This window comes from Gasterosteus aculeatus, chromosome 4 (genome assembly GCF_964276395.1).
Source record: "Gasterosteus aculeatus chromosome 4, fGasAcu3.hap1.1, whole genome shotgun sequence".
Lineage (NCBI taxonomy): Eukaryota > Metazoa > Chordata > Actinopteri > Perciformes > Gasterosteidae > Gasterosteus > Gasterosteus aculeatus.
This window is the reverse complement of record NC_135691.1, coordinates 25,054,157-25,079,003: the sequence shown is the minus strand read 5'-3', so window position 1 is coordinate 25,079,003 and position 24,847 is coordinate 25,054,157. Positions and strand designations below refer to the sequence as shown.

At 43.7% G+C, this 24,847-nt stretch overlaps 1 protein-coding gene across 2 annotated transcripts in view; it reads right to left on the bottom strand.

Annotated features, from left to right (window-relative positions):
* Window position 1: 1 nt before the first annotated feature.
* Window positions 2-24,847, bottom strand: part of ptprz1b (protein tyrosine phosphatase receptor type Z1b) — a 52,200-nt gene continuing 27,354 nt past the window's right edge. The window contains exons 3-32 of one of the 2 annotated variants that reach the window (XM_040174374.2): window positions 20,598-20,777; window positions 18,981-19,132; window positions 18,778-18,873; window positions 18,591-18,657; window positions 18,002-18,159; window positions 16,666-16,816; window positions 15,585-15,769; window positions 15,030-15,156; window positions 14,892-14,944; window positions 14,249-14,659; window positions 13,863-14,055; window positions 12,572-12,787; window positions 9,136-9,280; window positions 8,959-9,050; window positions 8,792-8,877; window positions 7,916-7,936; window positions 6,637-6,733; window positions 6,464-6,546; window positions 6,234-6,368; window positions 5,412-5,543; window positions 5,105-5,259; window positions 4,897-5,032; window positions 4,473-4,619; window positions 4,117-4,210; window positions 3,676-3,749; window positions 3,468-3,596; window positions 3,220-3,372; window positions 2,996-3,132; window positions 2,781-2,916; window positions 2-2,608 (exon numbers count right to left, since the gene is read on the bottom strand). In XM_040174374.2, the coding sequence (XP_040030308.2) occupies window positions 2,465-2,608; window positions 2,781-2,916; window positions 2,996-3,132; window positions 3,220-3,372; window positions 3,468-3,596; window positions 3,676-3,749; window positions 4,117-4,210; window positions 4,473-4,619; window positions 4,897-5,032; window positions 5,105-5,259; window positions 5,412-5,543; window positions 6,234-6,368; window positions 6,464-6,546; window positions 6,637-6,733; window positions 7,916-7,936; window positions 8,792-8,877; window positions 8,959-9,050; window positions 9,136-9,280; window positions 12,572-12,787; window positions 13,863-14,055; window positions 14,249-14,659; window positions 14,892-14,944; window positions 15,030-15,156; window positions 15,585-15,769; window positions 16,666-16,816; window positions 18,002-18,159; window positions 18,591-18,657; window positions 18,778-18,873; window positions 18,981-19,132; window positions 20,598-20,777 (4,085 nt within the window). In that variant the 3' untranslated portion in view covers window positions 2-2,464. The remainder of the gene's footprint in view (window positions 2,609-2,780; window positions 2,917-2,995; window positions 3,133-3,219; window positions 3,373-3,467; window positions 3,597-3,675; window positions 3,750-4,116; window positions 4,211-4,472; window positions 4,620-4,896; window positions 5,033-5,104; window positions 5,260-5,411; window positions 5,544-6,233; window positions 6,369-6,463; window positions 6,547-6,636; window positions 6,734-7,915; window positions 7,937-8,791; window positions 8,878-8,958; window positions 9,051-9,135; window positions 9,281-12,571; window positions 12,788-13,862; window positions 14,056-14,248; window positions 14,660-14,891; window positions 14,945-15,029; window positions 15,157-15,584; window positions 15,770-16,665; window positions 16,817-18,001; window positions 18,160-18,590; window positions 18,658-18,777; window positions 18,874-18,980; window positions 19,133-20,597; window positions 20,778-24,847) is intronic. The other variant, XM_040174375.2, reaches the window with a different exon arrangement.

The window sequence follows — 24,847 nt, the reverse complement described above, 5'->3', positions numbered from 1 at the left end:
GTTTGGGTCCAAACAACATTTTATTTATCTCTCTCCTGGAAAAAGAAACAAATTGAAAATCATAAACATGGTTGGTGTTGCTTGTTGACTTGCTGCTATTTACATACTGCACCAGTTTATGGCTGGAGATAAAGGAATAGACATTAAGCTGCTACTGTGATCATAAAGATAGAAAGAGAGAACATTCCAGTAAAACTATAAACGAGCAATATTTCCAGGCTAAAATGATCAAAACAGAATCCACAGTTATAATGTATATGTGTAAATTACTAGAAAATCACTTTTTTATATAGTAAAATAGAAAATATATAGAGATACAATATAAACAAACAGTAATTTGGCCTTTTGATGTATTCAGGGAAATTTACACAGCAAGAGTCACACATTACATATTACAGTCCGATCCGGTGTGAATCATCTGACGCACTATTTTGCCTCCCCAGATGGTGCAGGCTGGATGCAAAATAGCCACATGTAGAAGCCGCACCATTGTTTTTGTCCTGTTTGACATGTTAGGGGCTCGTAGCTCGTGGGTCACAGGGAGCAGAGGTGTGATTACCGGAGTTTTAATGTTTCCTTCACATTAAGGAAGCTGGTCACTGGCCATCGTAAGCCAAAGTATTCATTAAAAAAAAGAAAGAAATACATGGGAAATTGCCCGTAAATTGTTCGTTTAAATAGACCCAATTTAAGGCAAATCACAATCATTTCTACATTTATTTTACATTATTTTATTGCTAATAATTAATAATTTCCTTCATAATCTGTGTGTTTCCTTTCGTCACGACTTTATTTCTTCAAAATCTCCAAAAATGATTGGCATGTTTTATCTGGGAAACTGCCCCCCTCCTGCAGCTCTGTTGTTGTTAACTGACAAATTCAGCAGCAGTTTTTCCAGCCGTCGTGTTTGATACTCAACAGACTGACTCATTGTGGAATACCATTGAAATCACAGATTGCATCTTTTACAAAACATCTGACATTGGATCTTCTCTTTGACTTTGAGATATGAAAGTAATAAGCACAATAGAAAATAGAAAAAAATCACAGGTTATTATTTTGGCATATTAGTCACACAGTTGTATCAAAACCGGTTTAAAGTACAATAACATGAACTACAAAAGGCACGGGTATTAGAGACCATGGAGCCAGTGGCAACAAGACATGAACGGAGAAATTCGACAGCAGTCAATTTAGTGTCACGAGTGAGGCCTTAATAGATTTGGGTTCATCAAAATATCACTCTCAATAAGGATACGTGGTAGTTTGAGCCCCAAAGTGTGCTGGTTAATGTGCGGTGCATAAAATACGGAGGAGAATAACATCTCATACATAATTTCCTTTTCTTTTTAACCTTTAAGTCATTTGTTTTTATTTAATTTGTAGTTAATTCTTTTTTTTTCTATTTTTATTTTGACTGCCAATTTCTATTCCAATTGAAATTTCTATTTATTCACATCTCATCAAAGAAATATGACAGACAGAAGTTATGGAGTTAGTCATGTATTGGAATGGGACTCCTTATACAATTAAATATATTTCCAATGTAATATTGGTACCACTACCTAGAGGACTTCTGAATTGTAAATAGTCGGTTCTTTCATGTTTAATACATAACTTAGTAATGCTTTATAGACCAGTTATTAGGTTGCGCAGGTTTGCACACATTCTACTACCGTTATAAATCTCAATAAATCAATAAATAAATGCTCATTAGTTGTTTTCTTTATAATAAACCATCATTAATGTAGTTAGAAGTGCACTAAGTGGTTTTTAATCTATATTGTCACCCGCTTTTTTGTAGCAAAAACGGTCTGCCCAATCGAAGGGAGTTGATTGGAGTATCCTCCAAGACATAATAATGTTACACCATCTTCATGTATTATCGGCATCTTGTGTTTATACTTTGCATACTTTTAGAACATGGAGTAGTGGTGCGCTTCAACCTCTTTGGCCCAAATTAGTGTTGCAACACAAACATTGTACTTACCAAAAACGAAATGCAAAAACGTCTTCACCGAACCTGTTTTCACCGATACTAAAAACGTTTAAAAACTTTTTTCGCCTGTTCTCAAGTCCTACTTATGGACACAAAAAATAGACTGAGAAAATATACTTCTCATGGCTTCCACTGATCTATAAAGCATTAGTAAAGTATTATCAATAACTAGATAAATCATCTGTGCCTTACAATAACGCGGTACCGTTTCACCTTTAAAGGGCGAGTCATGTCAGGGGCCCGACTTGGTTTAACATCAGCAGTAAGCTCTCTGTCTGCTGGCCTCTGTAGTTCAGTCACTTTTAATGACCTGCTTAAAGCTGCCGCATGCTCAGCGGACCACAGACACAGAGGTGGTCATCGCATGTCAGGCCAAGCCTCATTCCCCTGAGCACTGAGCGCATGCTGGTGTGTCTGTGTGATTTTGTGAATGTGCCATGTTTTGTGTGGTAAATGTGCGTGGGACTACATGAGTGACTCTAGACTCTCAGCGATGTTGGTCTGGCCCAGCGGTACAGACCCGTTGGTTTCGGGACTCTGCAGGGCCCTCTGGTCCTCCTGGCTGCTCACCAGACTCAGCACAGCTCGGTACAGGTACTGGTACTGCTCCTGTAGGGGGGCCGGATGGAAATTGGAGACTGAACCAACCATCTCTTTTGGTTAAAAAAACTACTTGTACAAGGTATTCATTTCCTTTTCTTAATTCCTAGGAATGTCATTGGTTAGCGGCTGAGGTGCAGCAATGATGAGCAAAATGGGTATTGTGTGTGTGTGTGCTTACTATATCATTAAAAACACCAGGCCTCATGAGGTTGGTCATCCGTGCCATCTGGTAGACGTCGACCGCTCCTTCCTCCTCTAGCTGACTGGACAAGGCGGTGAGGGCACAGAACAGCCCTGATGTCACACCTCCCAACCTACACACACACACATATAAATTTACCCCGATAAAGAAAGTGTCACATGAAAGCCCGATCCAGTCTATGTAGTACTCACGCATCGTGTATGACCGTGGGCCCGTCCGAGTATCTGCTCTGCTTTCGGACTGCGCTCACCAGATCAAAACTGTTCCTGATAGGACTGTCTGGGTTGGGCCAGCAGGGGGCGCTGTACTGACGCACCTCCAGCACACTCTATACAGAGGTACAGAAAAATAGCTATTCATGTATATACACTATATATAAAACACAGAATAATGTGTGTGTGTGCACATGTTTTACCTGTGGGGAGTTCACTGTGAAGTTCTGCACCAAGAGTCTCTCGTCATTGGACAGACACACAAGCTCCTCCCCCAAATATGACACAGTGAAACCCTCAAAGCACATTGGCTGGTCTTTACTGGGCCAGTAAACACAAGACTCCCTGTCCTCGCTCTGAAACAAACAGGAATACACGTCAGATCCTATGTGTGTACTGTAGAAAGATATGTCCATTGTATAATTGCTTTTTGTGTACGCGTGTGTTATACCTGAAAATGTGTGTGTGGCAAACGGACAACAGTGTGTGTGCTGTGCTCCCAGATCATTCTCCAGAAATCTTCCACGGTGCTCCTCAGAGGAGTCTGGCTCACAATGAACTCCTTATTGTGGTGGTGTCCCTGTGAAAACACCAGCACAGTAAAAATACTTGTTTTGTTGGTAAAATGGAAATCAATAAACAGTTTCTAGTAGGCTCACCATGACGTAGGAGGCGTTGATGTACCCGGTGCAGTTTGACTCTGAAGCGGTCAAACACACTCTTGATCTTTCCACTGCACAAAAACAAGGAGACAATAGCCCTTATTCACCACATTGGTGAGGTAACCAATCACAACAAGGCACGCGTTGTTGTGCACCTCCATCTCCTTCTGACTCAGAGGCGCAGTGTGTAGAATCTTACAATATATAGCCCTTTTTTTGAGAATTAGCTTTAAATGAGCCAATTTTGGGGTTTGACCGCTCTGGGCTACCGTAGACATGCGGTGGCCAACTCCAGGAAGGAGAGCTGCTCCATACAGTATATAGACTGTATATAGGTGGATCATTTTGACGGGAGTTTTTTTTTTCTTTCTGTGTGGCCCGGTACCAAGAGGTCCAACAATGTGGGGATGAAACATCAAAAAACTTGGGCCTGCTCACCAGGCATCAGAGCTCTGGCTCTGTTCCTCTCAGCGTTGCCGTCCCTCAGGGCAGTGCTGTAGTCTGCGTGCTTCGCCTGGCGCTGACTGATCAACTGAAACACAGCAAAACAAGTTGACAACAATTGAATGTGGACATCTGCGTGATGGTAATATGGCCGAAAAGTGTTGGTTAAAGTCCTATATATATATATATATATATATATAAATATATATGTATATGTGTATGTATATATATATATATATATATATATATATATATATATATATATATATATATGTATGTATATATATATATATATACAAAGGATATAAAGGGAAAACAAGAGAATAAATTATGGTGGAAACATGATGTACCTTGAACTGTTTGTCCATGCGTGTCTTGCCCGACGCCCCAGGGGTCAGGAGGTCGGACACGTAGGTGTGGAGGAGGTCAGAGGTCACTGAGGTGCCACGGCTCAAGATGGCCTCAACCAGAGTGTCATGGATGAAGACGTACTGCTCCTGCAGGAGAGCGACAGAAGGAGAAACAATGACACAGCGAGGATCGACTGGATGCACATTGAGGACATCCGATGATGGAGTGTGTCTGTGTCTATCTTTGTGAGGACAATTTCACTTTTGAACTTGCGAGGATTCTTTGTTGCTTTGGGACAGGCCTTCAAAGACCTGTTTGAGGGTTTGGACTTGTAGTCACGGTTCAGGTTAGAATCAGATGCATTCTGTCAAGGCACGTCCTCACAAACATAAAAGCACGAGGTCCTCGTGTGAGTTTACTTGCCTCCGTCTGAACCAGGAAGTTCCTCTGCGTCCGAACATGTTTCAGGAAACCGAGAACGTTCACCGTACCCTGATCCTGGATCTGCTGCAGCATGCTGTCTATCACTATGTACGTTCCGGTTCGTCCTACGCCGGCACTGTGACACACATCACATGTCAAATACTTTGATTTACCGCATGGCACATGTGGAATAGTAACAGATACACACCTGCAATGCACCAGAACGGGTCCCATCTCCTGTGTCCTTGCTCGGGATGATGCTCTGATGAAGGACAGCACAGGCAGAGTGTATTCTGGGACGCCCATGTCTGGCCACTGGGTGTAGTGGTAGTGGAGGACAGTGTGTTCAACTCTCTGAGATGCCTGAAGGACCAGAAATTCAAATTTTAAGTTCCCACAGATTTGTTTGGAACTGATTTACAAACTCAATTTGGACCGTCAGCACTGTTTCTTGGTGTGTGAGTGTGTTGGAAAGAGATGGAGAGTGCGTCTGTGTGTCTGTGGGTGCGTGTTACCTTATTTGCAGTGTCTCGGACGCTGAACGTCCGCAGTGTGTAGTAAGCAAGAGTCTTGCTGCTTCTCAGGGTCACCTGGTACGGGCCGTATTCTTCCTGGGTTTTCTCTGGCCAGTACTGGTCACACTTTGTCTGTGGAAAGACGACAGAGCAGATGACTTATGTTTGACAGTCAGTAGCTTTACTGTTGTGATTCAGCTTCACCACTCTCCCCAGGGGGGTGGAGGAGGGGGGGGGGGGGGGGGGGGGGGGGTCAGCTGAAGTTGTTTTTCGAGCTAAAAAGCTGTTATTGTCCCATTGTGCACTACCTGCTCAGCATCAAACACCAGATAGACAAAGCTGGCTACCAGCCGGGGGCTTAGTGGAGCATTTAGCATTTGAGGAGCTGGATATTTCCCCCAAGAGAGCAAGCAGCTCCAAGAGGACGAACGTTGGACAAACCAGTCCAGATCAATTCTAGTGTTTGACTGTACCTGCTGGATGTGTAAAAAAAAGCTAATGTTAATAAATGTAATTTAACATTAGGCAACTATTTTAACCTACATATGTGCCCTGGGACAGAGGATGTGTGCAGATTGTAAAGCCCTCATATTTGGGATTTTGGGCTACGCAAAATAAGTTGAAAAATAATTGAATTGAATAGATTACGTGAAGAAGTCCTCAAAATCAACTTGATGTTTTTAGAGTGAAACAAAACAGAATTCCCAGACACTACAATCAGCACAAGGTTGTGCAGCTCCAGCTTGGCCTCCACAGGAAATAACACTAATAAAGATGAATACTCAAAACTGCCTGGAGTTTGTGTCAGAGTGATCTTCCTACCCGTCCTTTCTCTTTGAGGTTGGTGATCATGACAATGACTCCGATGTTCTGCTGCCAGACCATCCTCCAGAAGTCCTCCCTGCCCGCTCTGAGAGGCCCTTGAGCCGCGATGTACGCCCTCGTCCGCTCATAACCCTGCCGAGGAAACCGCCACAAGGCCAGGCAAACAATGAATGGGATGTGCAGTCGGCCCGCCTATCAACCCGCGAGGCTCCAAAAAACACACTCACGTCGACGAAGTTAGCGTTGATGTAGTCTCCGCATCTCCCATCTCTGTCCAGACTGTTGGAGAGTTTGACTCTACTGTGGTCGTCTGGGAGAGGGAAGGATTAATGAGCTTCATCACATGCTGGCTTTCACGGTCATGTGTGTCGAAAAGTGGTCGTGTTGCACAGTGACGTACAGGCCAGTATGTTTATGTATCTGTTCTTGCTTTTGTTGTTGGGGTGATTGGAGCTGTCTGTAGTAATGCCCATCTCCACCGTGCACGCCTGCACCTCCTGAAAATAAATATACAAACACAAATATGTCACTCAGAGGAGGCTGAACACGCTTGTTTTGCTTGGTTTTCTGTTGGTCTATAGCTGACTGTAGTATCACAAGACGATAGTCTAAAGTCAAAGACAAACTAACAGACAAATGAGCTGCTGAGAATACAGTTGTAAATTGAATTAAGAAGGTTAATGTATAAAACGCATATATAAGGGTTGTATTAGTAGCATATGCTTATAAAAAAGAAAAGTGCTTGACTTGTGATCTATGCAGGTGAAGATTCTAAACATGAAGCCAATGTGGGAGTTACTCTAACCTGCAGTCTCTCAACTGACCATCAGGAATTCACCTAGTTGCAAAAGGAGTCCGGCTGTATTGAAGTCTATGAAAATGACTTTACCTCTCTCTTAGATTATATGCTCAGTAAATGTAGTACAGTTATGTCTAATCTTTAAAGTTTCAAGTCAGCAATCCAGCATGATGTTCATTTAGTAAAGAATGGCCCATTTAGAGATAAACAGACTGTGTGTGTCCCAGACCAGACAACACTCCCAGACCAAAAGTTGTTTACTTTTTTGCTCTTTCGCAGTGTTTTTCTACTTTATGAAATGCAACTGTAACGTTTTCAGGTTCAGTTGTATTCAGATAGACCCTCTTGCATCACTTCTGCTTTCAAAAAAAGCAAAAGGTGGTAACAGCTAAATTGTCCCACTGGAGTCTGCGCTTCACAAACAATCGGTTGACGTCAGATCGACTGCATCAACTTCCTATGTTTAGTCCATGGACCTATGACCAATACTGATATTAACCTCAGATTTAATAAAAAAAGTGGGACAATCAGAGGCTGCAGCAATGTTCGTTGTTTTTAAAAATGTGGATAAAATGTCTATAAAGCCACTTATACTGTGAGTGTCCTTGGCTCCATCTCAGTTTGAATAGCTGTCTGTAAATCTGCTTCTAATACAAACTCTGCCTCACAATCCTTATATTTTAACACATTTAATCCAGAACCTGGCAAAAACCAACTCTACATTCAACATCAGAGGTGAAAACAGAAGTTGCGGTTCACAAGCTGACTGTTGTTAACAGGGAGAATTCATTTGAGATAAAGCTCACACATTCCAGAGTTTGTATGGGGAATAAAAACACACCTCGTCACCCGCTTAGGGTCGATACTGCAGGTGTCTTACCTCATAGGACTCTTTCACAATCTAATGGAGGATGGTGAGGATGCAGAAAGCACGACGATGGTGGTGGAGGTGGTGAAAGGAGAGTAGGAGGGGGGGCGGGGACAGACAGACAGACAGGGAGTCAGTGCAGGAACAGGAATATGAGGTTCAGATACACACAGAGAGGCGGGGCCAACTGGGAAATGCACTAATATTCCCAACTGAGCTGTGGACTTTGTGTTAGCCACAGCCTTTTACTCTACGCTTTAAAGCATCTACTATTACAGACGAGAGTCTGATTAAAAGGCTTCGCTTGGTCCAAAAGCTCCTTCATTTGTACGTTATGTCATCTATGGGTATTAATCCTATCGGTGTGCGTTACTCAGGGGGGTTCATGCTAGGAGACAGGTGACAGATGTCATGCAGATGTGATTATTGTTGAAATTTGTCCACAAGCTGTTACATCGTAACAACATTACAATATGTCAATAGTGAGACACAAACATAAACATAAACTTGAAAAACAGGACGTTTTAGCGACGTGCATTTGTAGTCCTTTCTTGCTTTTTTGGGGACTTTGCCGACTTGGATGTCCCACTGTAAGTACCAAACTCCGCGCCTGCACTCTGTTGAACAAGATGTTGTTCATGGAAGCTACAAATCATGGCTGAGCTAAACAATATCTCTGAAGAACATGACGTTAATAGACACATGGAGGAGCATTAAAGAGCTGTGACACGAAATGAACCGTCTACTTAAGAGCCAAAAGGGATCTCGTTATTCTGGGCTGGTCAAACCTTTACTCTTCAAAGTATCTTGTGACACTTTATTTTCCCCTTTGGGGATAACTTCACAACATTTTGTTGAACTCAAATACTCTACTAATTAGTAACACACCTCAAACTCCTTGGAGAAGGTGTTAGCGGAGTGCAGCTCCATGACATGCTTCACGAACTGCTTCACTGTCAGTGGCTCGTGACCGTCTGCAAAGAAAGAGTTTGATGTCACAGTGATAACGTAATTAAGTCCTATGAGTGAGTGTGTGTGTGTGTGTGTGTTTGTACCGGTGGCCAGCAGCAGGGGCGTCGATGGAGCTGATATGACTTTAGGGGACGCACTGTCGTCTGGATAGAAATGAGTCGCCTGGACACAGTTTCTGTGACACAAACGCACCTGAATCTAAATCAAGTGCAGAAATTAACTTTGTGTATGTGTGTGTGTGCATGTGTGTGTGTGCGTACCTCCAGTAGACAAGTATGCCCACCAGTACCAGCAGACACAGGGTGGTAAGAGTGGAGACGACGGCCAGAGGGACGACCGTCCTCTTCTCCCTGTCCACCCCTCCGACCAGCCCCACCCGAGACTCGTGGCTGCTGTTGCTGCCCTCTGAGGGGGAGGAGAGGTAGAGGGAGGGAGGGTGGAGGGGGACGGACAGAGACAAAGAGGGCGAGGGAGATACAGAGATCATTTAAGGGGTCTCTACAATTTAAGTTAATTCTAAAGAAAAAGGATCGTTGAATCATATAGATTATAGGTATTGGCAAAGTCATTATTCTGATCAGGAAGTTGCCGGTCATCCAAGTTTTGGAGACATCAAAACTTGGATGACCGGCAACTTCCTGATGCTAAACTCAGAAAAAACGGAAGTTATCCTGATAGGCCCAGAGCGCCTTCGAAGCCAGCTGTCGCGTGATACAGTTTTTATGGATGGAATTGCTCTGGTACCCAGCAGCACCGTCAGGAATCTGGGAGTTCTCTTCGACCAGGATATGACCTTCAACTCGCATATAAAGAAGACTTCAAGGACTGCCTATTTCCATCTACGTAACATATCAAAAATCAGGAACTTCCTGTCTCAAAGTGATGCAGAAAAATTAGTTCATGCGTTTGTCACTTCCAGACTGGACTACTGTAATTCTTTGTTATCAGGCTGCTCTTATAAATCTCTTAAGCCTCTCCAGCTGATTCAGAATGCTGCAGCACGTGTATTAACAAGAACTAAGAAAAGGGATCATATCACTCCTGTATTAACTTCTCTGCACTGGCTCCCTGTTAAATCAAGAATAGATTTTAAGGTACTTCTCCTCACCTACAAGGCACTTGCTGGTGAGGCACCGTTGTATCTTCAAGAGCTTGTAACACCGTATTGCCCTACAAGGCAACTGCGCTCCATAGATGCTGGGTTACTTGTTGTTCCTAGGGTTTTAAAAAGTAGGCTGGGGGCCAGAGCCTTCAGTTATCAAGCTCCTCTTTTGTGGAACCAGGTTCCACTTTCAGTCCGGGGGGCAGATTCGGTTAGCTCTTTTAAAGTAAAACTTAAAACGTTCCTCTTTGATTCTGCCTATAGTTAGGGCTGGCTCAGGTTAGTCCGGACCAGCCCTTAGTTAAGCTGCTATAGGCTTAGAATGCCGGGGGAATTCTTAGGACACACCGAGCTCCTCTCTCACGCTCTCTTTCTACCATAATTCAAGTTTTATTAATGCACATGACTAATTCAGCTTCTTTCCGGGAGTTTTTTTTGTGCTTTCTTCCCTATCAGGTCTCCATAGATCGTGGTTCCTTCGGGACCCTGGTCCTGACACCTACCGTGGCCATGCTGACGCCTGCTGCTGCCATCATCATCATCATCATCATTATTTTAGATATCAATCATATTACTTTACTCATAAACCGACATTACCCTCTCCTAAAATCTCTGTGCTCTCCCTCCCCACAGGATTCTGTGGATGGTGGCTCTATCTGATGGTGGTTGCCCCTGCAGTGGTCCTGCTGTGCACCTGGCTTACTACTCACAATTACTTGAATCATTTCTGTCATAGGAATTGCATGTATTATACATTGTTCATTCTGTACACATGGCATCCATTGTAGTCTGTCCATCCCGGGAGTGGGATCCCTCCTCTGACGTTCTCCCTAAGGTTTCTTCCCTTTTTTCCCTCTTGTAAGGGTTTTTTTCATTTTTTGGGGAGTTTTTCCTGTGCCGATGGTGGGTTTCGGGGCAGAGGATGATGTATGTGTACAGACTGTAAAGCCCTCTGAGGCAAATTTGTAATTTGCGATTCTGGGCTATACAAAATAAAATGACTTGACTTGACTTGACTTGATCGTTATTATATTTATTCCATATTATTATTAATTATAAACGGACCTACTTCTGTTCTACCATATCTGTGTCCCTCTTCGCCGTCCTCCGGCGTACAGTTACCCACCACAACGTGACTGTCCACACTTCTGTCTGACCCCCCACATGGTGTCGATCAACATTTTCCCAACTGCTGTCAAACAGTGTGAACTTTGCTGTAGGTTTGTACAGCCAGAGACCATTTTGTCCTCCAGATCTGGTTTCTCTATTGCTGTCACCCTTTACATCACCATTTTCCCCTAGAGGTTTGATACCTTCTTCTTCATCATCACTGACTTTCTTTTTTCTTTCTACTTTTGCCCCCTCCACCTTCCCCTCCTCCTCCATCACCTTGATTTTCCCCATCTCTCTCGCAGTCGATCTACCCTTTTTCACGGTTTCCCCCACCTTGGAGCTGACAGCTAAATTTAGAAGAGTGGGATTTGGTTTGGGGTTGGGGGGTGGGGGGGTGGGGGGGGACACGGACAAACTCCCGATTGGGCCTGTTGCCTTAAAGGCCAGATCCTGACCTGCTTTCTTCAGGTGGCCAGTCTGTGCTTCATCCCTCTGAATTAAAGAAAGATCATATTCTTCATGCAGATTTGTCCCGGCTTTCTCTTTGTCGTAGCGATCCTGAATCGCAGCATCTTGAATTGTATTTTCAGTACTTTGGGTACTTTCATCAATGGTGTTTGTTCTTTATAAATCGATGGTACTTAAGCCCTAATCAGACAGCAGACTCAGGGAGTGCTCAGTGATTACGCTATCTCAAAACCTCAAAGTGGTAGAGATCAGAGGGTGCTCTAAATCCACAACGGAGTGCTCTTTAGAAGACTTGTCGTGATGAAAGAAACGCCACAGCTGTTATCTTCGGGAAGGGAGAGCGAGGGATGCAAACCGCTGATGTATTTATTAACAGGGTTCAGTCATTGATGAGTGGATGAGGATTCAGTAGATCCTCTTTCTGCGACAGAGGCTGCAGGATTTATGGGTTTGACAAATAATCCATCTACCAGAAGTGTGAGGAGAGTTTGCCAGAGGGGCGGCCAATGGTGGAGTCCTTGACCTTAAATTTGGAAAAGCAGAAAAGTAAAATGAAGAAAAAAGAAATCCAGGTAAGAAGCCTCGTGTTTGTCTTTTAACTTCCCAGATATTCACGCAGGAGAACTTTTCCATCATCACTACGCCCACGGCGAGCACACAATTCAAGAAGAATTTATTTCCTGCGCTCCTGAATGAATATTTCATCAGCAGCTTGGTGAGAAGAAGCAGAAGTGAGTGCAAGAGGAAGTGAGCCCTACATTCCGTGAGAACGAAAAAAACAGCCACCAGAGAGCGCCGTTGAGCCACAGATAAGAAGAAGAGTCCCAAAAGTAGATACTAATCTCCCGACTGGACTGGCCATACTGGAGAGTATGACATCATTGAGTGAGAGTCGAGCATATTTATTTTCCGAACCGGAGGCGAGCGAAGCTGATTATGATGTGAATCATCATCAACGCCAGCTTATTCTTTTCTATAGTCATGTATCATCATAACCTTGTATTGCATCTTACCATTAAACATCGGCTGGGTTGTATGCATCAGCACCATCAGCAGAGAGGAGGTGGTGAAGGATTTGTAGACCGACTCGGCCAGGGTGCTGCTGGCGGTCGCCGCCCTTGCCGTAATCCACAGCGGCGAGGGAGTGGAGGGAACCTCTGGTACCGGTTCGTTCACAGGGGCATCGCCGTCCTCGGGGAGCGGCAGGGGGACCCTGTCCACTCGATCACCTGGGGCAGATTGTACGTCAACATGATCTCGGCCGTGTGTATGCATGTGTTATCATGTTTGTATCATGCATAAAAATATGCACAACAAAATACTAAATAAACTAAACAATTTTGAGATTTAAGAAATTTAAGAAAATCCTTGAATTTTTGACAAAGCATTTATTGAATAACACTGGAGAAATCTGACTGAATACTAGTCAATTAGTCCAACTTGACTTCATCTCTGGGCTTATTGCAATGATTACTGCAATCATTGTTTCAAATAGCTGTTGAGCATATGGTAAATGGACGGTGCTTGTAGAGGCTTTTCTAGTCTTCCCTCCACTCCAAGTGCTTCTTCACTACATGTCATCATTCACGCATTCACACACAGGTGAATGGAGCTACCATACACAGAAGCGCCTGGCTATCAGTAACTGACATCCGCACCACTCCCGCCCGTAGTCACAGCTATTTGGTATTAGGTGTCTTCCCCAAAGACACAGGATTTGTTTTTTTATTAGTTTAATTTAAAAATGTATCTGCATTCATGTGCAGATATCTGTTTGAAATGAGCTAAAAAATGTTGTGTCTCAACTCCACCTCCACTGTCACGTCTCAAGATGTTAATTGGATGAAGTAGCTTTTTCTTAATCTTTATTTGTCCTTTCTTAAAAATGCTGCTTTTAGATTAATATATGATGCTTATGTTATGACATGTTCTCTTTCCCTTTTATTGTATAATTATATGTGTTTGTGTTTTGCACATCGAAACACATGCATAAATAAGGTCCACAAATGACTCGCGCTTGGAGGACTGAGTCTTGACCGAGCTGGCTTCACCTCAAGCTCAGAAGTCTGTTGCCCCCAGAGGCTAAATGGTTGTCACACTGACGGATCGGTTAAGAGATTTAAATTCATTTAAAAAAAAAAATCTGAACACACTTAACATGTCGTCTTTGATTTCTGCAGAAGGAATGAGAAGGATTTGGTAAGAAAAATCTGGTCCCTGATACAATATTCATGACCTTAAATTTCTCCCTGGCACTGAAGTACCAACAATTTATGAGGAGACAAAATAAAACAAAAATCTGACCTGGAAACACAGAAGCAGCATCTGAAGACCCTGTTTCTGAAGAGGCGGTGGTCTCTAGTGGGGAGCTGGTGACTGTGTCTTCATAGAAGATATCTGTGACATGGATGTCCTCCCCAGGAGGGGTGGAGAGGGCCGACTGAGAGGAAGGGAGGCTGCCGTCTCCAGCTTGGTCTGGTGGGCTGTGATCCACAGACTGCGAGCAGAGGGGCAGAGAACAAAACACTGGGTTTCTTGGAGTAAACTGCAGGAACACGAGACCCGTCTTTGTGTGTGTGTTCATATAAAACACTACACTTTTAATGCATTTACTTTCTGAGTTGTTTTCAACATTTGGTGTACGTTGAATGAGGTTTAACGATGAATGAAATAAAAACTGAAAAGACTACCTGATGTGGCAACATCGACAACGAGGCCTCTTCTGTGATTTTTCGGCGAACTGCTGGCAGCCTCGTTGTCCGGGCAACTGGAAACAGGAAGCCCGGCTGCTCGGTTACCTCGGTCACCCATATTGCGCCATTGCCGTCAAATCCCGGTTTGCCGTGAATCCAGTTCTTACTCCCACCGGCTTTCTTTTTCCCATTCTGATTGATTCTGGTTTTCTGCAGGACCAGATACTCAGACGGGGTCTTTGGGGGGGGGCGAGTGCTGACCTGCACCGGGAGGTTCTGGTTGTGCTCGGGCTGGTTTTGGTAAACTCTGGTCTGCTCCACTGGGATCTCCTCCACGGGGCTGTGGTCGTCTGGGGACAAATCCACCTGATTCTGGTTCTCTGGCGTCTTCGGTTTGGCTTTAGAGTGCTAATAAAAGATAAAGTAATCTCCATAATTGCAGTGCGGAAGAGAGCAAAACACATGGTCAAATTTATTTTTTTATCTCCACTATACACTCTGAAAATCCCCTTACAACCTTTTCTACTTCTCGCCAAACACTCAACAAGCCTCCAATTTGCGTAATAATTAGTTTCACTGAGTTTCAATCCATAATTCAACCAAATGCAGATGCTATGTGATATCAGGTTAAACTACCTACCTCAGTGTTGCCTCCCAGTTCTTTTGTGACAGCTTCAGGATCTGAATTCCTCTCTAGAGAGAGATGTAAAGGATAAAGAATTACGATATATAGGAAATTAAGAGTTTTGTGTGTGTGCGTGTCAGTGTACGTTTGTACCCGGGTCTTCTAACGGCATGTCCACTATAATCTGGTCACTCCATCGTCCTCTGAGTCCGTTGGTGCAAACCGCGACCACCTGAACCACGTAGCTGCTGTTGGCCAGCAAGCCGGGGATGAAGGCGCCCTGGAAAGTCACATTAGTGAGTTTCCTCACTTTGGGGTTAAAGACAGGGTTGCTAATGACTCTAATGGGCCCTTCCAAATATTTTATTTAATTTCTAATTCTACATGTGTATTTATTAACCCCTAAAAATACAAATAGAATGATGTCTTTTGAAGAGAAATCATAATTCAGTTCAGTTTTTTTCAAATTAGCTGAGCTACTGCAAAATCTTACCACACCTCTCCCGGTAACTGCAGAAGTCCCCCCCCCCCCCCCCCCCCCCCTCTCTACTGTGAATTATTCTTTCACTTCACATAAAAATCATGAAAGAAAAAGATACGTTATCCAAATACTCAACATGTAAAAAATGTTGATAAGATCATATTGTGGCTTGAATATGGTGAGAATATTGTATTGCGGGTTGATGCACACAGAGGGATATTTCATACCACGTCCTGGTCCCCGTCCGTCCTGTAGTCCTGCTGGCTCTGGTCTCGGCCCTGCAGCCTCTGGTAGGTGACGGTGTACCAGTCGATGGTGGTGTCGTAAACGGCGCGAGGGCGCTCCCACGTGACCACGATGGTTGTGTCGTTCTGGGCGTCGGCCTGAATGTTCTCCGGCTCCGAGCTGCAGGCTAAAAATGGCGGCAAGAGTAAAAGAGAGCAGGACTGGTAAAAAAGGTTGATTATTGATTAGTGCGAATTTAATTGAAAGTGGAATGGAAATGGAAGAAAATAGCTGAGGAGGTGAGTGTAGCAATGAGATTAGCTGCAAATAAATGTCCTACGCTGGGAGGAAAAGAGGTCCAAAAGCACAAAGTTGCTGGCAAACCAGAAGACCCACTTTACTTTAGGGTGGCCTTGCTGAAGATGGAGAGCGTCGTGAGTTTGGTCTTTCGATGATCGTGTGCTGACCTTAGAGGACAGTTTTTCCACTTCGGTGTCAGCAGAAGACTAATTTCAGTCATGGAGAAGAATTATATTAATAGTGTAATGTTTATATTGACCTACAAGGTAGGGAGGGTTTATTTTCTCTGCCATGCAGTCCAAAATGTTGTGGAAATTTAATTAGTGAAAATATTCAAAACGCTTTAGGATAAAGTTTCAAACATGCTGAGATTTAGTTTAATATTTTCATTTGCTGTAAATAAATATTGAGGTCTTTGCCAACGCACTAACAGCAGCACTAAGTTATTTGTTGCTACACTTTTTAGCACCAAGATTACAAATACTACCATTGCAGAGGGAATGAAAAAGTATAAATGCAAAAAAATGATTCAGTAAACATGTTATCTAAAGATCGGGTATGAAAATAATTCCGCATTTGATGATGATAGAATCATCTCATTGCGAATGTATGTCCTTGCCTACAAATTGGCATCCACTTCTTTTCAAATTGCCATCACTTCCTTTTCTGATCCTGTGAAATTACCGTAATTATCATTTGAATTATTGGACTGGTTTTGTGACTTCTTTGTGACCACCAAATTCTAACCAAATTATTGTCTGTGTGGGTGTCTGGCTGACATACTGGGTGTGGGCACGTCCTCCACTCCGGTGTAGGAGGCAAACACCTGACCCGTGAACTGCTGCTGCTGCTCCCTGAAGTTGTTCTGCAGGTAATCCGTCAGTATCGCGTACCCGGCCTGCTCCATGGTCATCACCTCGCAAAACATCTCCAACTGTGCGCAGGGGGAGAGAGGGAGAACCACACTGAGAAACAGAGGAATGAAGACCTGTCTGCTGCATCTTTCCCTGCTTCTGTGCAGCTGATGTGTGTGAGTGAGAGTTTAGGAGATCGTGTTGGTGCCAGGCGGAGGCAGAAAGCCACCGCTGCTCTATTTTGGGGTGAGCTGTGATGTGCAAGTGTCAGGCCTTGGCATCCCCGTTTCAATCATGCCAACACAGACAAATGCAATACACACACAGACACAGCCACTTTCATGACCTCATTCACAATTTGTTATTTGGCTACAGAATTGATGTTTATTCCACAGATGATTTCATTCGATAATGCGGGTTCTCTCTGGAATCAAACTGCAGGAACGTTATTTTGTTGGCTTTTTTGTGGTTGGTGCGGGACAGGCGGTCAATACGAGATCATAACCAATAAATAACATATTATGTAAGATCACTTGTTTTTAGCTAAGTCTGTCACATTGCATCACTCCAACGACAGGCGGCAATAATTCCGACAAAATGAAAGACGTTTGTCCTGTTTACGGCAGGATGCCCCGTCGCCAAAACTGAGGTTTTCCGAATATGTCTTCTGTCAGATTAGTGAGAAAGAGGGAAAATGTTTATGTATGTTTGTTTGACAGTAAACTTATAGAGAGTCAATTGTTTTCTAATATAGTACACAACTGTCTTGTAATGTCAGCAATTACCGGGGGATGTTTCATGGTAATAAAACATTATTTCTTATACCCTAACTGTAATGTGAAAATTTTAACATATTTCTTTAATGGCCATTTTCTTGAAATTAGTTTTTTCTCATTTTAAGAAATATCAATTTTCAACTTGCCTTCCTTTAAAAAAATATATATTCTGATGAACTGTAGTTATAGTAGTTGTAGTTATATGTAGTTCATTTACAGCTGGATTTGTCTAATATGGCCTAAGCATTTTTTATGTCAGTTGACAGTATTCTGATATATGGAGCGATACAAAGATACCTAACCTGGCTTTATCCAATTTTCTTATTTTTGTTCTAAAAAAAGAACATATTGAATAAGATAAGAGAAGGCCTAATTTGCATATTTAAACATAACATTTCATAAAACCTGTGTGTGTGTGTGTGTGTGTGTGTGTGTGTGTGTGTGTGTGTGTGTGTGTGTGTGTGTGTGTGTGTGATAAAACCTGCTGACCTGTGTTTCTGATATGGCCACAGTGTGTTTGAAGACGATCCATTCCACTGTCTCAGAGCAGGGAGGTGTGGTTAGTGAGCCATTGTAAATATAATATTTATCAGTGTTGTTAGGCAGCAAGGACCGCAAGGTGAACGCTTCCATCGACCCGCTCTTATCTGGTTGAAGAAAAAAAAAAAAGAAGTCCCATAAGTAAGAAATGTAATACCTTAAGCAAAGGCACCAAGCAGTTTGGTAGGTCTATGACATGTATCGTAATGTTCATCGAAAGCCACTCAACAACCTCTTATCGTCATAGGAGACAAAAGCAAATGTGGTGTAATAATGGTTGTAACATCTCTGCATAATGCAAAATGGTGTCTCTCTTGATAATAACGCTAACGGTGTGGAGTCTAATCCAATGTCACTCTTATTGACACACTTCATCTGCTGCTGTTTTGATTCAATTCTCCTGAACACGGTCAGTATTTTGTCTGATGAACAGTACATCAAATCCTTCCTTAAATGTGTTTATTTTAATAAAGTCACCCCCTTGCATCCAGCTGATTTCTCTGTAGAGGACACAGACTCGTATGTAGAGGGAACCTACCAAACCTGCTGACGGTGTTGACGGCTTCTACGACAGGACTGAAGCTCTCGTTGTCTTCCAAGCTGATCTGTGGAAAAGAACAAAATTGCAATTCATTACAAATATACACCTACATTTCATCACTTTATTATTATTTTTTATTTGAGGTGAATCGGACTCAGGCAAAACTCAACAACGTTCACCCAACCTCAAAGAGCACAGCCAAGGCAGCGATCCTCCCTCCATCCCTCACGGCAGCATCCAGACTTTGGAAGTCATCTGAATCGTAACAGAAGATCTGCATCTTTACGAGAGCAGGAGACGAGTAGTTTAGCCAAACTCAGTCTTCATTGGTAGACGATCAATAAATGTGCTGGTGATCAGACAAAGAGATGCTGTGCAGCTCTGCACCTCCAGAGGGTATTTCATCCCATTCAAGCTGTGTTCAGAGCCTTCGGATGTTGCATTGCAGCGCCCCCAGTGGAAGTTGATTGTACCAACGCGGAACCTGGAGCTCAGCCCTCCTCCACTCACGAAGAACTCCCCTTCCACGCGGAGGGCCACTAAAACACACACACACAACAACGGGAAAGGCAAACAACATGTTTCTGTCAGAGCGAGACTCCAGGCCCGTCACTGCTAACAAGGCTAACTGTAATAGCAAGAATAAATACATGGTTATTAAAAAATGTTCTGCACGGCGGATTTATGAACAAGAGAAACCCAAACCAAAATCCTGCTTACAGAATGTTATCGTTCATCGGTGTGGATTCCCACATAGTTATAATTATTGTGACGGTGGTCTGGACGTCCCTTTGCTTCAGACTTTCAATTTCTAAAACTTTGCTACCAGGCCTCAAAGCTCTACCAAATTCAGGACTTCTGTCACTGAGCAACTGCGAAAAAGTAACACAAAACTGTTCTTCTGTGATGCAACAGATGCAAACTCCATGTTTTCCAAAGGTTTAAAGGACGAAAAGGTCTCTGGGTGCTTTGGCTTGGATATATTTACCTGTTCATGCATGAGAGGTGGATGTGGTCTGTCAGCAGTCTATTCCCGGATTATTTGTCATCTAACAATCAACAATAAAAACACTTGATCCTCCAATAATTATGCAATATCAGCATTCGTTAAGAGTTGTGTTTCCGTATATTTTGGTCTTCAACAAATATTCGTCTTTTTAGCAGATATCCACAATGTCATCCAACTAGTTGATAACTTGTATGGCAGGTGGCAAGTAGTGGATCATTGGTTTCTAGAGCTTCTTGGAATGATCATTTTTTAAAAGCAGCATAGATAAGAAGGGAATTACTGATAACAATGTACACTAGGAGATGATCCTTCTCATATCAAAGCAGACAGTAACATTTCACCAGTCCACTTTTGCCTCTCTACATTTGCATCGTGGGGCAGCATGTTAACTCTTTGGCTTATATGTTGCTTCACAGTTTGTTGGTGAGACCGTGCAAACCATTTACCATTCCTGCTTAATATCATGACAGTGGTGCAATATATGTTTTAATAGCAATTTCCTCTCTGACTTCACAGAGAAAGAGATTAATTTGGGGACCATTATTGTGGAGAGAACACACACACACACTCAGAGCGAAGATGTATTGGAAAGAAGGTGATGACAGATTGAATTTCTCTATCAGGGCAGACATCTTCTTGACGTCCTCATTTCTCCTCTCCTTTTAGTTGCTCTCTGCCTCTTGACACGATCTTTCTCTTCATGTGGGGTACCGCTGTCCCTCTGGGTGCCACTCACTGAATTACTTAGTCCACCTTCCCTTTTATTGTCTGACTCAACATGGTGTGCTCTACAGCATCAGACTAATCTCAAAGTCATGTCCATAGATATTATGCAGCGGACTAAAAGGAAAAAGAAAAAAGACCCCATACATCACTCATCTCTCAACACACGCTTGTGGTTTGATTTCCTGTGGGGTGCAATTGCAAACATGCGACCCACAGGAAAAATATAAGAAGGCAAGGAACGCGAGAGAAGTGGAAAAACATCAACATACCAGTCTTGCCATTGTTGTAGATGGTGCTTGACTCCGCCGTCAGCTTGTCCCAGCCCTCGAGCTGTAGATCCTGGTACTGCAGCCTGACTTGGGTGAACGTCTCGTCGATGTCCACCGGAGACTGCCTGGCGCTGTTACAGGACGGGTACTTCTTACCCCACTTGCCCTGGTTCAGGGCACCTGAGTGAGAGAGAGGGAGAGAGAGAGAAAGAGATTGGTCGAGGCCAGCTGGTCTGGAAATGTCAACCTCTCTGATAAGCTGGAGCTGGTAAAACAACGACTTTTTGCTTTGCGTGAGGATGTCCCTCCAAATCATTTTGAAAAGAAGGAGTCTTTCAATTACCAAAGAGTCTCTCAATGAAATGTAGTTCTTAAGATGTTGATGTGCTTCTCATAGCACCTTTAAGACACATTCACACTAGGACATATTGCTGTTTAAAAGCAGCGGGGCGGCTGATTAATAAGGGCAGGTGGTCAAACATGATTGGCCGGCCTGAGGTCACACTTCAGATCAGAAATCCGCGTGCGAGTGTGCGTTGTCGATATATAAGCTCATGCCTCGTATTCTGTGTTTTGCTGTTAAATAGTTGTTTTGGGAGGGCGCAGCATGAATCCAGTTTAAGTGTATTGCCGTGATGTTTGCATTTGTGTGATATAACAAGGCTGCTTTCTGCATGAATAATACAATGAACAGCGGCAGCACAACGAGATTTGCAAAACAACCGTGCAAGAGACGTGATGTTCTCTCTTTCCGTGCGCACCGCGTATTTATTTGGCACTAATGTTTTGCTAAATATCACCAGCTCGGCCTCAAAAGGGTTGTGCATTATTTATTTATGAGCGCATGCCTGGTGGTTAAATATAAGAACATGCAGTGTGTGTGTGTGTGTGAATTTATTCATGACTGCATAACTCACTACTGGCCTTTACCTCAGCTCACATGATGCTTTTTATACATGCACTTGCATGGATTGCATGTGTGTGTATAATATGAATTAACATGTCGAAGTTACCTGTGTGCAAACTAGACTGCGTTATATAGTTGTGTGCATGCATGGACAGCTCTCGTCGTCTGCATTAGTGAATGGGTTCATTTACTGTTCACTCATTTCTTTCTGGTGTATTCAGGTTAGTCACAGAGAGTAAACCTCACTTACCGGCATTTAATAATTCATTAATAATATTTCAGTTAAAATCTCATGAGGAAAGATCTTAGACTGAAAAATAATAAATCATCGTGTTATTTCATATATAAATCATTTTTTTAAAGTCACAATATAGTAATTTAGACAAATTACTAAACCTTCCTCATACAAAGACTTGTATTATATTTTAAGATTAAATGAATACTCATTTTCTGTGTTGAATTACAAGAAACGTGTCAAACATTTGGTCTTAGCAAAATAAACTCATCTCACACAAAAAGTACTTAATTTGATCAAGGCAACAAAAATACTTTATGCGGTTTAGGATAAAATCTTGAAATACTTATTTCCATTCAGGCAACAATAATCAGTTAATCATAAAATATCAGGAATCAGGAAACATGTATTACCAAAATATGCCAAACATACAAGGAATTTGTCTTGCCGGTTAGTGCGCGACAGTAGACAGACAAGACAGCAGTGCACAAGTAATAAAATAAAGTAAAATGAAATGCTAATGCAATGGGTTAGTAGAATAAGGCTATGGGTTAGTATAAAACAAGGGAATAAAGTTAAACATTTTAAATATTAAAAAAGTTAAAAAGAAAAATATTAAGCATAAAGTGCACTAACGAACAAGTAACAAACAAGTAACAAGGTGACGAGTGACGACAAAGTGATGAATTACAGTTAAAGTGGCATGTGCAGTGTGAAGGGGAGTAACCGGTGGAATGTTATAGTCAGCCTCCTGCCAGATGGAAGGGGCACAAACAGTTTTTGTCCAGGGTGAGAGGGGTCGGCCACGATCTTTTTAGCTCGCTTCAGAGACCTGGAAGCGAACAAGTCCTGCAGGGACGGCAGATTGCAGCCGATCACCCTCTCTGCAGAGCGGATTACACGCTGCAGCCTGCCCTTGTCCTTGGCTGTGGCTGCAGCGTACCAGACGGTGATGGAGGAGCAGAGGATGGACTCGATGATGGCCGTGTAGAAGTGGACCATCATTGTCTTTGGCAGGTTGAATTTCTTCAGCTGCCTCAGGAAGAACAACCTCTGCTGAGCCTTCTTGGTGATGAAGCTGATGTTCAGCTCCCACTTGAGGTCCTGGGTGATGATGGAGCCCAGGAAACGGAAGGAATCCACAATAGTGACGGGGAGTCACACAGGGTTGATAATCAAGTTCTTTTCATGGGCTTAGTTGGGGGTTCGCTGTCTTGTCTTGATTTAAGAGTTAGGTAAGGGGGGAAGCAGGATGTGCCGAGCAGGCAGACACGAGTTTGACAAGATGGGGAGTCAGTTTCTGTCCTGGCTGAGGAATGCAAGGTCTGCGGGTCAACTAGCAGATTTACCAGCCAAAGGGGGGTTTAGAGACACACCAACACTATTCAACATACACACTCTGTTCGCTGATGTTTACGTTAAGTCAGGAGTCTGGACATTGGATGTGACCGGATCTTTAGATGAGGGAGGTGCAAGGTCCTCCTCTACGCCAGTTTAGGGCCAATAGAAATCTTTCCTTCTCTGTTGTGCTTCTCTGTCTTTCAAGGGTTATAAAACATGATGTTCTTGCTGATGTTGGTTAGTTGTTCTTCCGGCCTGTGTGCTGCCTAAACTGCTCCTGCCTTTGCAAACGCAGCGCTGATACTTGACCTGTGATCTGACAAATAAATTTCCCAGAACGAGAGAAGTCGTTCGGCTGAATTTTTGATAACCCCGACCAGGCTCCAATTCTTGAACACGTATTCTTAAAGGGTGATGGGGGAGGGTGGGGCTCTGTTCCGCCGGAAATCCACAACCATCTCCACTGTCTTTAGAGCGTTGAACTCCAGGTTGTTCTGACTGCACCAGGACACCAGATGGTCAGACTCCCACCTGTAGGCGGACTCATCCCCACCAGAGATCAGTCCAATGAGGGTGGTGTCATCCGCAAACTTCAGGAGCTTGACGGACTGGTGACTGGAGGTACAGCTGTTGGTGTACAGGGAGAAGAGCAGAGGGGAAAGAACGCAGCCTTGGGGGGAACCGGTGCTGATGGTCCGAGAGGCTGAGACATGTTTCCCCAGCTTCAAGTGCTGCTTCCTGTCAGACAGGAAGTCTGTGATCCACTTGCAGGTGGAGTCGGGCACGTGCAGCTGGGAGAGTTTGTCCTGCAGCAGAGACGGGATGATGGTGTTGAAGGCAGAGCTGAAGTCCACAAACAGGATCCTGGCGTAGGTTCCTGGGGAGTCCAGATGCTGGAGGATGTAGTGGAGGGCCATGTTGACAGCATCGTCCACAGACCTGTTGGCTCTGTAGGCAAACTGTAGGGGGTCCGGGAGGGGGTCGGTGAAGGACTTCAGGTGGGTCAGGACTAGCCGTTCAAAAGACTTCATGACTACAGAGGTCAGGGCGACGGGCCTGTAGTCATTGAGTCCTGTGATCCTGGGCTTCTTGGGAACAGGGATGATGGTGGAGGCCTTGAAGCAGGCTGGTACGTGGCATGTCTCCAGGGAGGTGTTGAAGATGTCAGTGAACACTGGAGACAGCTGGTCAGCTCAATGCTTCAGGGTGTGAGGGGAGACGGAGTCCGGACCGGCTGCCTTACGGGGATTTTGTCTTTTAAAGAGCCGGTTAACGTCTCTCTCCAGAATAGAGAGGGTCGTTGCTGGTGGGGGAGGGGAAGGTGATATAGATGAAGAGGCGTTAGCACCTGATGGGCTGGGGGAGGGAGGGGAGGGGGACTGCAGCAGGTTGGTGGAACTGTGGGGGATGGGATCAGGACATTGTCTTTCGAATCTGCAGTAGAACTCATTCAGCTTGTCTGCCAGGCGGAGGTCATTCATGGAGTGGGGGTTTTTTGGCTTATAGTTTGTGAGGTGTTTGAGGCCTCTCCAAACCGAAGCAGAGTCACTTGCTGAGAACTGTTGTGTTGAGAACTCTGTTTCTCAGAGTACAGTCGTTTAGCATCTCTCACCGCCTTGCTAAACTTGTATTTTGCCTCTGTGGACCGTCTGATGGACCCTAACCCTTGGATTAAAATAACTCCAAAAGTGCTTTTACTAAAATACGCATGTTACATGACTAATAAATTAACCTTTACATTGTGTTTCACAGTGGGAGCTAACAGCA